The sequence below is a fragment of the Gymnoscopelus microlampas genome (assembly GCF_963454915.1).
Source record: "Gymnoscopelus microlampas genome assembly, chromosome: 10".
In the NCBI taxonomy this organism is placed as follows: Eukaryota; Metazoa; Chordata; class Actinopteri; order Myctophiformes; family Myctophidae; genus Gymnoscopelus; species Gymnoscopelus microlampas.
In genome coordinates, this window is record NC_139947.1 from 7,311,587 (window position 1) to 7,329,139 (window position 17,553).

Consider the following 17,553-nt stretch of genomic DNA (forward strand, 5'->3'; position numbering starts at 1 on the left):
TCAAATTGAATAGGTAGCCATATTATCACTTCCTTCACAGGTGTTACCAATGATACTAATGAAGGCTCTGTTCCATTTAGTCTAGCACAGTGGTTTCCACGGCCCCCATAACTCTGAGAGTGTACAAATGGAACCAAATGGACCCTTACGGGTCCATTTCGTTCCATTTGGTTCCATTTGTACACTCTCAGACTCAGAGTTACACACCTGTAAGGGGCCATTTGGAAGCCCATGAGGGTCCCTGGACCCCAACTGTAGACCCACTGGTGTAACAGGGTGTTTCCAGTGAGCCAACATGCACAATATCAGCACCCTGACTCTGTTTGACCAGAATGGAACAGAGCCTTCATTAGTATCATTGGTAACACCTGTGAATGTCTTCATCATATGGCTGCTGTGAATAGAGCCTATTGAAAGCCGTGTCCCTTATCAGCTCAATAAGGAACACGTCTTTGTTTTAGTTTTCCAAATAAGGGAGGATTCCTTATTTCAAGGGAAGGTTGGCATCCTCTAACATTTACCCTGTCATTTGTTTATCACGGTTCACTTTCTCTGATCTTACGTACTTTTTAAGTTGCTCATCATGAGCATTGGATTACTGTCTAAGTTGTAAATGGTCATAACAGAATGATAGGTGCTGCTGGTTCATTTGAGCTCCCATGTCCTCCGCCTTCCCCTCCCATCTCTCTCCTTCCAAACTCTGCCGTCTTTTTCAATCTCTCCCCAACACACACGTGCATGCACACACACGCGCACACACACAAGCAGTGGTTTAAAAAAGTACTCAAATGCTTTACTTAAGTAAAAGTACCAATACTGCGCACACACACACACACACACACACACACACACACACACACACACACACACACACACACACACACACACACACACACACACACACACACACACACACACACATGAGGCACTGTGGCCAGGCAAGGCAAGGCAAGGCAATTTTATTTGTAGGCAATTGAAAGTGCTATACAGCAGTGGTTCTCAAACTTTTTCATGTCAAGGACCCCCAAATTGACACTTATTAGCCCGCGGACCCCCATTTCAATAGATATGCCAGGGACCTCATAAGAGAAGATTTTTTAGCAGTGATTCTCAACCATTTTAATTTCAAGGACCCCAGTTTGACATGCATTAGGGCTACAGACCCCCATTTAATGGCCTTTCTATCACTTGGACCGCAATTTATATTGTAAAATCTATGTCAATGTAACTCTGAGAGTGTAAAAATGGAACCAAATGGACCCGTCCATTTTTACACTCTCAGAGTTACAGACCCATAAGGGTCCATTTGGTGCCTAATCTATCATTTAGCTGGGGACCCCCTGGAACTCCCTCAAGGACCCCTGGGGGTCCCCGGACCCCACTTTGAGAACCAATGCTATACAGAACATCAAGCTAAGGAAACACAATTATAACATTATAGAATTACATTATAGGATGCATACAACTACATGAGCAAAACATTAAGAGAGTGCAGAGGAGAGAAGAGAAGGGAAGAAAAATAAATGACACATCATGAAAACATCCTTCTGCTACTGTGTTGCAGTGGTGTAAAGCAACTAAGTACATTTACTCAAGTATTGTAGCCTACTTAAGTACAATTTTGAGGTATTTTTTACTTTAATGGAGTAGGCTATTTGAGTTTTCGTACTTCTACTTCTACTCCACTACACCTCAGAGGCAAATATTGTACTTTTATTCCACTAGCCCTATATACATTTCGACCAATTGAAAATAGCCGATCTACAAGCTCACAATGATTGTGAACTTGTAGATCTGCTATTTTCAAAATGATTTTTATACATTTGAAAACTTGAAGTAGGACTATGCCTAATGAGTAGCCTACTTTTACTTTTGGTACTTAACATACATTTTGATGACAATACTTTTGTACTTTTACTCAAGTACATTTTGAATTACGGAATTGTACTTGTAACAGAGTATTTCTATATTGCAGTATTGATACTTTTACTTAAGTAAACCATTTGAGTACTTTTTTCCACCACTGCTACTGTGTTGGCCTGACTGACTGCTGGTGTTCTGTGGTAATGTCTTAATTATGTGTGTGTGTGTGTGTGTGTGTGTGTGTGTGTGTGTGTGTGTGTGTGTGTGTGTGTGTGTGTGTGTGTGTGTGTGTGTGTGTGTGTGTGTGCGTGTGTGCGTGCGTGCGTGCGTGTGTGTGTGTGTGTGTGTGCGAGCGCGTGTATCCTGTGGGAGTTTCTTCAAGCTGACAGCCTTAACGACTAGAGCGACTCAACTTCCTGGTTCAGTTCCTCCAACGTTCAGGTGCACAGAGAGAGAGAGAGATAGAGAGAGAGAGACATACTCACACACACACAGAGAGAGAGAGAGAGAGAGAGAGAGAGAGACAGACAGACAGACAGACAGACAACATGGAGTATGTCACTTGTTCAACACAAACTGCAGCACAAAGTTTATATTCTCAGTTTTGCGCGTCGGCGATTTACTAAAGAGAAGGAAAGTAGAGAGACAAGTGAGAGTGAAGGGGTGTGTGTGTGTGTGTGTGTGTGTGTGTGTGTGTGTGTGTGTGTGTGTGTGTGTGTGTGACAGACAGAGAGAGAGAGTGTGTGTGTGACAGACAGAGAGAGAGAGAGAGAGAGAGAGAGAGAGAGAGAGAGAGAGAGAGAGAGAGAGAGAGAGAGTGACAGACAGACAGAGAGAGAGAGAGAGAGAGAGAGAGAGAGAGAGAGAGAGAGAGACACAGGGAGAGAAAGAGAGAGAGAGTGTGTGTGCTGTCTTAATGGAGATGTTAACAAGGAGAGAGACGCGACGAAGAAGTTTCATGCACTTTCCTTGAAGAAGAAAGTGTTTGAAGATCAAAGGACTGAGGGGTCTTAAGGGTCTTCACTGGAGGAGACTTGTTTACTGAACAACAAACAACAACAACATCATTATGTCAGACTCTGCGTCCAGTTTCCTTCACATAGGAGACATCGTGTCTCTGTACGCAGAGGGCTCTGTCAATGGATTCATCAGCACCCTGGGGTGAGTGGCACACACACACACACACACACACACACACACACACACACACACACACACACACACACACACACACACACACACACACACACACACACACACACACACAGTTAAGAGCATTGGTTCTCAAAGTGGGACCCCCAGGGGTCCTTGGTGGGGTGCAGGGGGTCCCCATAAAAATGTGTTAATATAGCATCACAATATTTTTTACCTTTTATACTTTGGCTATTCAAAAATAGCAGATCTACAAGCTCATAGCGCTATGAGCTTATAGATCTGCTATTTTTGGAAAAATCCTGTGTGTTTTTTTTAAATCCTGTTTTTCTTTTTGAAACTCTTTGAATGCAATATTTTTTAAAGCGAACATTTGTGACTCAAATCTTTGCTTCTGGGGGTCCCTGGAACAAAATATTTTGAGATGGGGGTCCGCGGCCAAATGCATATCATTTTGGGGGTCCTTGACATGAAAAAGTTTGAGAACCACTGCTTTAGAGAGTGGCTGTCAGTAGATATTTCATTTAGGCTATAGTTCTGTTAAAGATTGTAAGGTGCTATTTCACACAACACAGTATATTATATTATTAATATCTGTACATGACATGCTGCTACCTACTGTGTGCAAGGTGCCAAATATAACACACATTATATTATATTATTATAGTTATAATATATATTATATTATTCATATCTCTACATGACATGCTGCTAGCTACTGTGTGCAAGGTGCCAAACATAACACACAGTATATTCATAACTCTACATCGTATTCTGCAAGGTGCCAAACACAACATGACACACTATGAGCAGAGCTGTCTCTTTGCTATTTTCCAAGGCTGGTGTTATATCACCCTGTGACAAGACACTGAAAACCACCATTGATTTTATTTCTTATTATAGGCTGGTAATTACACGTACACGCATGTCAATAAAACAGTTTAGAGGGGACTTCAACGTTTTTTCAAGCCAAGGACCCCCTAGTTGAGAGAGAGATGAAGCAGGGACCCCCCCACCATGTTGCATAAAATTAAACGCCAAAAATAGGCGATCTACAAGCTCACAACGCCTGATCTGCTATTTCTGGCTAAAGTTCTCCTCAGAAAAGGGATGCTAGGGTTCAAGTGGTAGAAATAAGAATGTCAAATGAATAATCATATCACACAAAGATTGGCCTCTAGTAACTCTGAGGACCCCCTGTTGAAGACCCCTGGTTTAGAATATAACAAATAGGTTGCCCACCATAATCTATTTGGATTGCTTGGAAGTTGCCATTACATAGAACTTGTATAATGTCACATTCAAATGACTTAAAGGGGAATACCACTCATTTTCAACATTGAACTATGTCTTTAATACGCCTTAGAGCTGTTGTGTGGAAATAAGAAAAAAGTCCCCCCCCCCCCCATGTTGTCTAGAACTGGATAATTGATAATAGTTCAATGTTGAAAATGAGTGGTATTCCCCTTTAAGCGTTCTGTAACTTTGTAGATTGGTGTTAACTTGTCCATTTGTAACTCTGAGATTGTACAGGTCCATTTGGTTACATTTGTACACAAATGAACGCTTGAAAAAACAGCATTCTGTAACTTCATAGATTGGTGTTGAACTGTTCTCCTGCAGTGTGCAACAGTAAAGCATAATAATAATCTAATATTTCAACCCTGCTGGGCTTAGTGGATTAAGTTTCGTATTATGTAACTTTTTTTTTTTGTCCAATCTATATGGTGTAGTATGTTAACACAACAATTGGGGTGGTTGTATAATATTAAATGGTCTCCCTCTCTATTGAGAGGTAAAAATTCTATTTCTCCCCAGAGCAAGCATGCAGGCTCTATTATAGCTCAGTGGTAAAAAAAATCTGCACTTGCGCAGGAGACCCGGGGTTCAAATCCGGGGTAGGACAGGAAAGTTACGTAGTGCAGCTTTAAGTAGGTTAAATTGGGGCCCAATCTTTTTTTCCATAGGAATTGATGAGCACTTCAGTTCATCAGGTTGTCTTTCTTCAGCCGTTTGATGTTAGAAGCTTGTTGACCCATTAAGACCGGGAACGCATCTGTGTCATTTTAAGATTTATTTGGCTTTATTTTTTAAATCGTGAAAATTTGTGCAAATCTTATATATATTTTTAAAGCAAACATTTGTAACTCAAATCTTTGCTTCTCATCAAAATATGTTGTTCCAGGGACTCCCAGAAGCACAGATCAGAGTTAAAAATGTAACCTTAAAACGCGGCGCGAAGCTTGTTGATCTGCTACGTTTTTCATTTTTTTTAAAGATTTATTTTTGGGCCTTTTTTACGCTTTTATTGATAGGACAGTAACAGGTAGCAAAGGCCGTTGGGGTCGGGACTCGAACCCACAACGCGCTGTCAGGCTACATTGTAGCCTATGTGCCTGGACCACTACGCCAGTGGTCCGGGCTGTGGATCTGGTACTTTTGATTGTTTTGTGTGACGCTGTAGTATGATCAAGTAGGGTATTCATTTAATGCCCAGTCGCTAACGCTGTCGCCTCACAGCTAGAAGGTCCTCGATTCCCTCGGGGGGCGCTGTGGGCGCTGGGGGCGTGTGCTCTCCTCCGCGTCATCAGTGCCCATACCCTAGGTGAGGTTGGTGAAAGGGCCTTTCTGTGTGGAGTTTGCATGTTCTCCTAGGGTAGGTATTCTCACAAAAAACATGCAGTAATCCTGGTCTCTATACTGCCTCCCCCTGGTCGGCCGGGGCGCCTGATGGAGGGGAAAGGAACTGGTTGGAATAACATGTTTCTTCCACGCGGGGAAATTCCCCCCCTGTCAGGTGATAAGAAGAAGCGGCATGCTCACTCCTCATGCATTGAAGGAAGCTTGAGCTCAGTTCGGGGCTCTCCCCAGGCTGGCAGAGGGAGAGTAGGATTACAAGCTTAGGCAATTGGCACTGGGTGAGAAAATGGGTTACAAAATTGTGGGATAGAAAAAAGAAAGAAAAAGAAATTAGGGCATTAATTTACGAAAAACACAAAAAGTTAGAATATGGAGATAAGAGGTTTTTGCCTGACAGCAACGATGTGCATTATAGCATACATACAGGATACTGTGTGGTAAACATAGTCAGTGTTTAATGGACTAGGGTGTGTGTGTGTGTTAGGGTGTGGGTGTTAGGGTGTGGGTGTGTGAGGTACTAGTGAGTCAGTTAGGTGAAGGTAGAAAGATAACAGGATTGTGTCAAATGATCAAATGAGATACACCCTATACCTGGATGAATGTGTGTGTATGTTGTGTGTGTATGTTGTGTGTGTGTGTGTGTGTGTGTGTGTGTGTGTGTGTGTGTGTGTGTGTGTGTGTGTGTGTGTGTGTGTGTGTGCTCGCGTGTGTGTGTGTGTGCGTGCATGCGTGCGTGGGTGCGTCTGTATGTGTCTGCATGCATGTGAAGTTCAAACAGGAGTTTGTGTCTGTATTTTCTGTATTTTCTGTGTGTGTGTGTGTGTGTGTGTGTGTGTGTGTGTGTGCGTGTGCGTGTGCGAGCACATTGTTCTCTTTTTAAAGGAAAGGGAAGTCATGCCAGCATGCCTGTGGTAGATTTCCAGGAGTGTGTGTTTCTTTCTTTTCTGTGTGTGTGTGTGTGTGTGTGTGTGTGTGTGTGTGTGTGTGTGTGTGTGTGTGTGTGTGTGTGTGTGTGTGTGTGTGTGTGTGTGTGTGTGTGTGTGTGTACTACTACTACTACTACTACTAATACTGCAGTGTCACGCAAGTACAAATAATATCAGATCTACAAGCTCAAAATGTTACGATATGTTGACTTTTTTCTTTTTTTGAATCCTGAAAAGTAACAGTTAGTGGACACCAAAGGATATACACATTTCAGTCATATACAGTTTCATCAAGATAAACCATTTATGGCAACGATATAGGCTCTATGCACAGCAGCCATATTATCACTTCCTTCACAGGTGTTACCCATGATACTAATGAAGGCTCTGTTCCATGTAGTGTAGCACAGTGGTTTCCACGACGACCCCCATAACTCTGAGAGTGTACAAATGGAACCAAATGGACCCTTACGGGTCCATTTGGTTCCATTTGTACACTCTCAGAGTTACACACCTGTAAGGGGCCATTTGGAAGCCCATGAGGGTCCCTGGACCCCAACTTTAGACCCACTGGTGTAACAGAGTGTTTCCAGTGAGCCAACATGCACAATATCAGCACCCTGACTCTGTTTGACCAGAATGGAACAGAGCCTTCATTAGTATCATTGGTAACACCTGTGAATGTCTTCATAATATGGCTGCTAATATGGCTACCATGTCATTTTGTCCAATCTGTATGGTAGAGTATGTAAAAATGGAGTTATTGTCGGTTATTGGTTCTAAATGTTCTAAATGTGGGTCATGTATTTGCTGTTATTTGCCCAGCCGTACGAGTAGGTGGAGAGAGTCCGATCGCCAACATGCTGCAGTAGAGGTGGTGGTGAGCTATGTTGAGCATCACGTCCACACCAATGCAACTAGTCGCAACTCCTTGCAACATGCAACTCCTTGCAACATGCAACTCCTTGCAACCGTTATTGCCAATGGCAGTTGTAAGGAGTTGCATTGGTGTGGACTGGCCTTTAAACAGTTTTGTCGCAAGGAGTTGCATCGGTGCCGGCAGTCTGGCCTTTAATATGACAGACTTCTTCAGACTAAATGAGAGGAGAACCATAACGGATGCGGGTGCCTCCATCCATAGTAGGTGTACTGTCTGAATGCCAATTAAGCAATTAACTTCCTATCCTGCTCTGTGGCATGTGTATAAAAAAAAGGACCTCGATTTTGGGTCAACAAGATGGAAAGAGAAAAAAAAGATCTAAGTGACTTAGAAATATGGTTCGCTATTGGGACACCGTCAAAAATATCTGGCCAACTGGCCCGCTGTTCCAATAGGGACAGCTACTGAAGTGACATCTGCATTTAGATCTGTGGGAAAGACGTCAGTAAAATGTAGTCAGTGGCACACATTTCATGACTGTGACGCTCGTGCAATAACACATTCAATTCGGGAACGCGTCTGTGTCATTTTAGATTTCTTTGGCTATTCAAAAATAGCAGATATACTAGCTCATAGCGCGGCACGCTATGAGCAAAATCTTATACAGTATATATGTTTTTAACAAAAATCTTTGCTTCTGTTGGGGGTCCCTGGAACAAAATATTTTGAGATGGGGGTCCGTGGCCAAATACATATCATTTTGGGTGGTCCTTGACATGAAAAAGTTTGAGAAACCACTGATATACGGTAACAGTATAGCAACATAAGTTTAAAAAAAACAACTGTTAGGATTTAGAAGACATTTGTAGAATCCCCCCAGAAGCAAAGAGTTGAGTTAAAAATGTTTGCTGTAAAATACATATATATATTCAAAGATTTGCACACGTTTTAACGATTTTTCAAAATAATTGCAGATCTACAAGCCCGTAGCACAGCACTTGGTGCCGCACTATGTACTGTATATCTGCTATTTTTGAATATCCCAAAGTATAAAATAATGGTTATAGCAACAAAAAATCTAAAATGACACACTACAGTATCCGTTCCCGGATTGAATGGGTTAAGTGGTGCATGACCCAATAGGCTCTATTCACAGCAGCCATATCATGAAGACATTCACAGGTGTTACCAATGATACTAATGAAGGCTCTGTTCCATTTAGTGTAGCACAGTGGTTTCCACGACCCCCATAACTCTTGAGAGTGCACAAATGGAACCAAATGGACCCGTAAGGGTCCATTTGGTTCCATTTGTGCACTCTCAGAGTTACACACCTGTAAGGGGCCATTTGGAAGGCCATGAGGGTCCCTGGACCCCAACTGTAGACCCAATGGTGTTTCCAGTGAGCCAACATGCACAATATTAGCACCCTGACTCTGTTTGACCAGAATGGAACAGAGCCTTCATTAGTATCATTGGTAACACCTGTGAAGGAAGTGACAATATGGCTGCTGTGAATAGAGCCAATATGCACTGGTCTACAGAGATGTGGAAATGGGGTTGTGGTCAGACGAGTTGTCCCTCACCATATTCTCCACATAAGTGCCTGTGTACAACAAGAGAGAGGAACAGGCCTGTGTGGCATACAGTACAGTACAACAAGAGAGAGGAACAGGCCTGTGTGGCATACAGTACAGTACAACAAGAGAGAGGAACAGGCCTGAATGGCTGACCCCAACCATGCAAACTGGACTTCCAGTGGCTCTGTTGTGCTGTGAGGGGCATTTTACTGGCATGGCTTGGGTTCACTTGGTTACTGCACACCACCAGTGCAAAGTTATTCTGATTCTTATCTTTATCCTATGATGAAACATAGACATTTCTATCCCCATGGGAGTGGTCTCTTCCAGGATGACAATGCCCTCGATTTGATGAGTATGAAAATGATGTGAATCATATTCTATGGCTTTCACAGTCATCGGATCTCAAGTCTCAAGACAAGTGCAATATGCAAGGGATAATTGACGGTTCGCCGGTCATTATTGATAAATAAATCCCGACAGGACCGCGTAGCGGTCTAGCGGGGGTGCCTAATGATCCTGAAGGGATTTATTTATCAATAATGACCGGCGACCCGTCAATTATCCCGCTTATTACACGGCTACTTAATAAATACATTAATAAATTGACCCAAAAGTAACAACAAAACAAAGTATTTCCTTGCTTACGGCAATGAAAGTATCTCATAAGTGTTGCGCTGGGCGGACACGGTTGCCTCGGAAAACAAGGAAGTGTTGATGAAATAGAATACATTTTCGGTTATTGTATCGTCTATTTCTCGCTTCAAATGTTTTCAAAAACATTCTTGAGAGCAACGTTTAGCTGTAAATGACATGGTGTGTTTGTTTACATGGCTGTCATGTTGGAAAGGCTCAGAGCCAGGTGCTCTGAGCCTTTGATTAGTCAAATTAGTCAGCGGTCTGTAATCGGTCATTATCAAGAAATAACACACCGCTGAATTCCGTGATTGACCAATCAGAATCAAGCATTCAACCAAGCCGCGTAATAAAATGTAATGTAAGCGGTGAGGTTCTCTCATAAGCCCTTCTAGGGTTTCTTACCTCACACGCACACTCACAACAATATTCCGTCACCTCTTGGCAAGAAGTTGTATACTGTATGAATATCCTTCCTGTTTTGTAAACAAATCAAATCAAATCAACCTAATGAATAGGCTCTATGCACAGCAGCCATATTGTGAAGACATTCACAGGTGTTGCCAATGATACTAATGAAGGCTCTGTTCCATTCTGGTCAAACAGAGTCAGGGTGCTGATATTATGCATGTCGACTCACTGGAAACACTGCTACACCAGTGGGACTAAAATGTGGGTCCTTAAGGGGGTTCCAAATGGCCCCTTACGGGTGTGTAACTCTGAGAGTGTACAAATGTATGTACAATGTACATTTGTACACTCAGAGTTATGGGGGTCGTGGAAATTGAAAAATCTGAGAACCACTGTGCTACACGAAATGGAACAGAGCCTTCGTTAGTATCATTGGTAACACCTGTTAAGGGAGTGAAAATATGGCTGCTGTGAATAGAGCCTATTGTATGCATGCTGGAGCTTTGGACCGGTGTGTTAGACAGTGCCACCACGTCATAAAAACACAGAACGAGGGAATATTATTTGTTAGGCTTATTTTTCTTGTTGGAAATGCAATTGAGATATGAGCAAAATATTATACAGTATATATGTTTTTAACAAAAATCTTTGCTTCTGTTGGGGGTCCCTGGAACAAAATATTTTGAGATGGGGGTCCGTGGCCAAATACATATCATTTTGGGTGGTCCTTGACATGAAAAAGTTTGAGAAACCACTGATATACGGTAACAGTATAGCAACATAAGTTTAAAAAAAACAACTGTTAGGATTTAGAAGACATTTGTAGAATCCCCCCAGAAGCAAAGAGTTGAGTTAAAAATGTTTGCTGTAAAATACATATATATATTCAAAGATTTGCACACGTTTTAACGATTTTTCAAAATAATTGCAGATCTACAAGCCCGTAGCACAGCACTTGGTGCCGCACTATGTACTGTATATCTGCTATTTTTGAATATCCCAAAGTATAAAATAATGGTTATAGCAACAAAAAATCTAAAATGACACACTACAGTATCCGTTCCCGGATTGAATGGGTTAAGTGGTGCATGACCCAATAGGCTCTATTCACAGCAGCCATATTATGAAGACATTCACAGGTGTTACCAATGATACTAATGAAGGCTCTGTTCCATTTAGTGTAGCACAGTGGTTTCCACGACCCCCATAACTCTTGAGAGTGCACAAATGGAACCAAATGGACCCGTAAGGGTCCATTTGGTTCCATTTGTGCACTCTCAGAGTTACACACCTGTAAGGGGCCATTTGGAAGGCCATGAGGGTCCCTGGACCCCAACTGTAGACCCAATGGTGTTTCCAGTGAGCCAACATGCACAATATTAGCACCCTGACTCTGTTTGACCAGAATGGAACAGAGCCTTCATTAGTATCATTGGTAACACCTGTGAAGGAAGTGACAATATGGCTGCTGTGAATAGAGCCAATAGGCACTGGTCTACAGAGATGTGGAAATGGGGTTGTGGTCAGACGAGTTGTCCCTCACCATATTCTCCACATAAGTGCCTGTGTACAACAAGAGAGAGGAACAGGCCTGTGTGGCATACAGTACAGTACAACAAGAGAGAGGAACAGGCCTGTGTGGCATACAGTACAGTACAACAAGAGAGAGGAACAGGCCTGAATGGCTGACCCCAACCATGCAAACTGGACTTCCAGTGGCTCTGTTGTGCTGTGAGGGGCATTTTACTGGCATGGCTTGGGTTCACTTGGTTACTGCACACCACCAGTGCAAAGTTATTCTGATTCTTATCTTTATCCTATGATGAAACATAGACATTTCTATCCCCATGGGAGTGGTCTCTTCCAGGATGACAATGCCCTCGATTTGATGAGTATGAAAATGATGTGAATCATATTCTATGGCTTTCACAGTCATCGGATCTCAAGTCTCAATACAAGTGCAATATGCAAGGGATAATTGACGGTTCGCCGGTCATTATTGATAAATAAATCCCGACAGGACCGCGTAGCGGTCTAGCGGGGGTGCCTAATGATCCTGAAGGGATTTATTTATCAATAATGACCGGCGACCCGTCAATTATCCCGCTTATTACACGGCTACTTAATAAATACATTAATAAATTGACCCAAAAGTAACAACAAAACAAAGTATTTCCTTGCTTACGGCAATGAAAGTATCTCATAAGTGTTGCGCTGGGCGGACACGGTTGCCTCGGAAAACAAGGAAGTGTTGATGAAATAGAATACATTTTCGGTTATTGTATCGTCTATTTCTCGCTTCAAATGTTTTCAAAAACATTCTTGAGAGCAACGTTTAGCTGTAAATGACATGGTGTGTTTGTTTACATGGCTGTCATGTTGGAAGGGCTCAGAGCCAGGTGCTCTGAGCCTTTGATTAGTCAAATTAGTCAGCGGTCTGTAATCGGTCATTATCAAGAAATAACACACCGCTGAATTCCGTGATTGACCAATCAGAATCAAGCATTCAACCAAGCCGCGTAATAAAATGTAATGTAAGCGGTGAGGTTCTCTCATAAGCCCTTCTAGGGTTTCTTACCTCACACGCACACTCACAACAATATTCCGTCACCTCTTGGCAAGAAGTTGTATACTGTATGAATATCCTTCCTGTTTTGTAAACAAATCAAATCAAATCAACCTAATGAATAGGCTCTATGCACAGCAGCCATATTGTGAAGACATTCACAGGTGTTGCCAATGATACTAATGAAGGCTCTGTTCCATTCTGGTCAAACAGAGTCAGGGTGCTGATATTATGCATGTCGACTCACTGGAAACACTGCTACACCAGTGGGACTAAAATGTGGGTCCTTAAGGGGGTTCCAAATGGCCCCTTACGGGTGTGTAACTCTGAGAGTGTACAAATGTATGTACAATGTACATTTGTACACTCAGAGTTATGGGGGTCGTGGAAATTGAAAAATCTGAGAACCACTGTGCTACACGAAATGGAACAGAGCCTTCGTTAGTATCATTGGTAACACCTGTTAAGGGAGTGAAAATATGGCTGCTGTGAATAGAGCCTATTGTATGCATGCTGGAGCTTTGGACGGTGCCGGTGTGTTAGACAGTGCCACCACGTCATAAAAACACAGAACGAGGGAATATTATTTGTTAGGCTTATTTTTCTTGTTGGAAATGCAATTGAGATAGCATGTTATTCAGACATATGCTGTTTAATACCTGGCATCTTATAGTTTCAGTATGCACATTATTTGTTGATATAGTATTGTTTTTAGACAATACTAGAGGTTCTTGGTTTACCTGTGATCATAGTTTGCTGAGACACACTGTCTCTCTGTATAAGAGCCTAAATTGTAAATTGCACTGAAGCTATTCTGGTGTTTCGTTGTGACCCAACACCTTATGCTCTGTGAGACACATGGAAGCTGCTAAACTAGTAGATGAAAAACATGTAATGCGAGAGAGAGAGCAAGAAAGAGAAACTATTTTCCCTGTAGCCAAATGCTGTCACGAGTGTCACCCCAATTATAGAGCAGGTGACAGATTGTACGTTGTATGTTACATACATTGTGTGTTAGGGGGGTGTGACTCCTACATGGATGCACCTGGGACGTATCATCAGTGTTGCAGCCTAGGGTCGACTGCTGTTTCCGGTCTCGCAACATACACCTCGCCCAGGTGACCCTGCTGGGGTTGATCAAGCCTCGACTTACGTCGCAGTAGCTACCCACGGTCAGTTCTCTTAGGGCAAGACAGGGCCACTCAATCCGCATCTCCAGAACTACTCTGCCGGGACCGGGGGAGGGACTAGGCTCTGTGGGTGGCCTCCTGTCCGGGCTCCTCCTTCGTCTCACCAGGTCCAGGACCTGAGCGTTGCACCAGACTCCCCCGCTCCAAACATTTCACTCGTGATGGTGTCTTAGGCCGTGGTGGTACTGCAGGCTCCACTTGCGGCTTGCCTGAAAGGCCCTCCTTAAAGGCCTCACCGTGGGTTATTTATTTCAAAACATTTTCAAAAATATGAAAAAATATACAGTATATAAATTTTTCAGAGAATTTCATTAAAAAAATCTAAGAAATTCCATAAACAAAAGAAGAAAAACAATTTTAAGAAATAGTAACAATAGCAGATCTACAAGCTCAGTACGTGTCGCATCTCGACACATTGTGAGCTTGTAGATTGGCTATTTGTTTATTTTTACTATGTCTGTCTGTCTGTCTGTCTACATTTGAATGTGTGGGTTCAGACATTTGCATACTCAGGTGGCTTCCATACTCTCCAGTCAATTGAACGTATCAGACAGGCAACCTCGGCTGATGGCTTTTAAGATTCTGCTATAAACACACTTCTATGACCTTGCCTTTAACTGATCTCCTTTTAACTGATTTTATCCTGTTTTAATTCCACTGTCGACCAGATTTGAACTTTTATTACTTTGCTCTTTATTTTACCTTTGTTTTAATTTGAACGTAAAGCACTTTGAACTGCATTCATCATGTCTGAAAGGCAGGCAGGCAGGCAGACAGACAGACAGACAGACAGACAGACAGACAGACAGACAGACAGACAGACAGACAGATAGCTCTGACATTGAGCTGACGAACATTAGTCACTCTGACAACTCATCACAACTCTCCACTTCAACACTGCCTTTTGTCCGCTGGAATGTGTGTGTGTGTGTGTGTGTGTGTGTGTGTGTGTGTGTGTGTGTGTGTGTGTGTGTGTGTGTGTGTGTGTGTGTGTGTGTGTGTGTGTGTGTGTGTGTGTGTGTGTGTGTGTGTGTGTGTGTGTGTGTGTGTGTGTGTGTGTGTGTGTGTGTGCTAGGACATATTTGGTTGTGTGCTGGTGATTGCTCCATTCATAGAAGTCAGTCAGTCAGCCAGCCAACACACACACACACACACATATACACACACACACACACACACACACACACACACACACACACACACACACACACACACACACACACACACACACACACACACACACACACACACACACACACACACACACCTGGGACACATGCAGACAAAGGCCCTGATTGGCCGTTGCCATTAGTGATATTATATAGGATGAGCAGCGTGTGAGGTCTCTTTTGAAGACATGTCTTTAGACAGAATAAGGACAGGCCTCACATTAGCTGTATTTGAATGTTTTGTACATTTATGTAAGAGACATAAAGGCATAGTGTGTAACTCTGGCCTGTGTTTACAAAATCAAACAATAATAATACATGTTTTTACCCATCATTTCCCTCTATGCCAGCAGCCACTCTAGTGATGTGGTGGTGTTTACCTGCAGAAACACATTGTCCCCTCGCAGTATTTTGGTTTTGTTTGTTTTGGTAGGCCAACAACGTCCCTGTCTACCAAAGCAAACAGCGAAAACAAAACCGATATATGCCTATAATCAGTGGTGGAAAAAGTACTCACATTTTTTACTTAAGTAAAAGCATCAATACTGCAATGTAGAAATACTCTGTTACAAGTAAAAGTGTGGAATTCAAAATTGACTTGAGTAAAAGTGCAATTGTATTGGTTTCAAAATGTACCTCTGCAGAATGTCCCATTTCAAATGAAAATCTTTTGAAAATAGCAGATCTACAAGCTCACATTGTGAGCTTGTAGATCTGCTATTTTCAAATGGCCGAAATGTATATACTGTAGGGCTGAAGTGGTTATACGTATGTTTTGGAATAATAATCCAAATCTACAAAGTAACCAGTAACTAAAGTTTATTAGTTATAATTGTAGTGGAGTAAAAGTACAATATTTGTCTCTGAGATGTAGTGGAGTAGAAGTAAAAGTACTGAAAATTGGAAATACTCCAGTAAAGTAAAAATACCTCAATTGATTGATTGACTAGGCACAGGGAAGTACAGTTCAATACAAGGTCTGTTAAGAGAATTTTAAATTTTAAACACTCTGGCTTGTTTCCATTGGGGTTCTTAAGAATCTTTGTACTCAATTCATCGAAAGATGAATTGATGTCAAGTGATGTCATGGCTGGAACGGTTTTGTTTGTTGAAGTGTGTATCTCTGTGCTGGAGGCTCTTCACTTGTTATTTGTTTTATTGTTAAATGTTTTGCCTCACTGTGTTCATATTGTATTATTGTCTTTGAGGACGCCCTCCAAAATGAGATGCTACGTCTCAAGGGGTTATTCTCCTAATGAAGAATTAGCACGCACGCACGCACACATGCACGCACACACACAGCAGTAGTAGCATGTAGTAGTTGATTGTGGTGGAGCCAGGCGGTAAATCAGAGAGATTAGGAGTCCATTCAGAAATCCATTAACTATATTAGAATGTCACTTTACACACACAGCTCCCAGGCAGGCACGCACACACAGACAGACAGACACATGCGTGTGCACACACACACACACACACACACACACACACACACACACACACACACACACACACACACACACACACACACACACACACACACACAGGTGTGTGTGTGTGTGTGTGTGTGTGTGTGTGTGCGCGTGTGTGTGAGTGTGAGATTAGTTTTGATCTCTATAATGATCAAAGTTTAGGAAACAGAACCGAGGGCACAGTCTCTTTATCTGTCTGTCTGTCTGTCTCTGAGTCTGTCTGCCCCCCCTCCCCCTCTCAATTCAGTTCAATTCAGAGGGCTTTGTTGGAGAGTGAAACGTTGTACATTGCCGAAGAAAATGTAAAATATAGTAAAAAAAATAAAACGAAAACAAGTTTGTACAATTAAAGTCGCCTGCATACGAGAATAAAGAATTGTGTAAACAGTGCTGTTTAACAGTGAAACCAAATAGGCAGACTTTAAAATAGAAACAAAACGTTATCAGCTTGCCCGGCATTGCATGGGGTTATTGCGCTGACGTGTTGCAAAGTGTAGCAACGTGTCGCAAAGCGTTGCAACGCTTTGCCATACTGGGTTCAGGTTCCGCTATTCTGCCCTATACAAATCCAGAGTGCAGTAACTACTATTTTCTTTTTAAACTAATAAATGGCTTTAAAAGTGTTTCAACTGGTCAGCCAAATGAGATATCGGTATATAAGTGATATTACACTAATTGTATATCTGTTCTTGAGGTAATTGTTTATCCCCCAAAAAACCCAAAGGCTAATTTGACCTTTGGGATACACAAATAAGTCGGTGTGGCCAAAAATGTAGTTAATGCACTTTAGCGTATATATTCGTATATATAGACTAAATATATTGACCATTTTGTCAACAAATAAAAACTAGACTAAAATGTCAGGGAGTGACGAGTGAAGAAGAGATCCATCCAGTAGAACTAAGACAAGTCATTTTATGTTTGGTTGCGCTCGGGTGTTGCACTCTTAAAATAGCAGATCTACAAGCTCACAATGCGCCGCGCTTGTGAGCTTGTAGATCAGATTGTAAATCAGCCATTACGACCGCCAAAATACATTATAGTTGACTAAATCAACTGTAGATTCAG

At 42.1% G+C, this 17,553-nt stretch overlaps 1 protein-coding gene across 2 annotated transcripts in view; it reads left to right on the forward strand.

Annotated features, from left to right (window-relative positions):
* The first annotated feature begins 2,342 nt into the window (after window positions 1-2,342).
* The window catches only part of itpr3 (inositol 1,4,5-trisphosphate receptor, type 3), a 109,284-nt gene continuing 94,073 nt past the window's right edge, over window positions 2,343-17,553 (forward strand). Inside the window, exon 1 of one of the 2 annotated variants that reach the window (XM_084070220.1) lies at window positions 2,343-3,024. In XM_084070220.1, the coding sequence (XP_083926346.1) occupies window positions 2,933-3,024 (92 nt within the window). In that variant the 5' untranslated portion in view covers window positions 2,343-2,932. The remainder of the gene's footprint in view (window positions 3,025-17,553) is intronic. The other variant, XM_084070221.1, reaches the window with a different exon arrangement.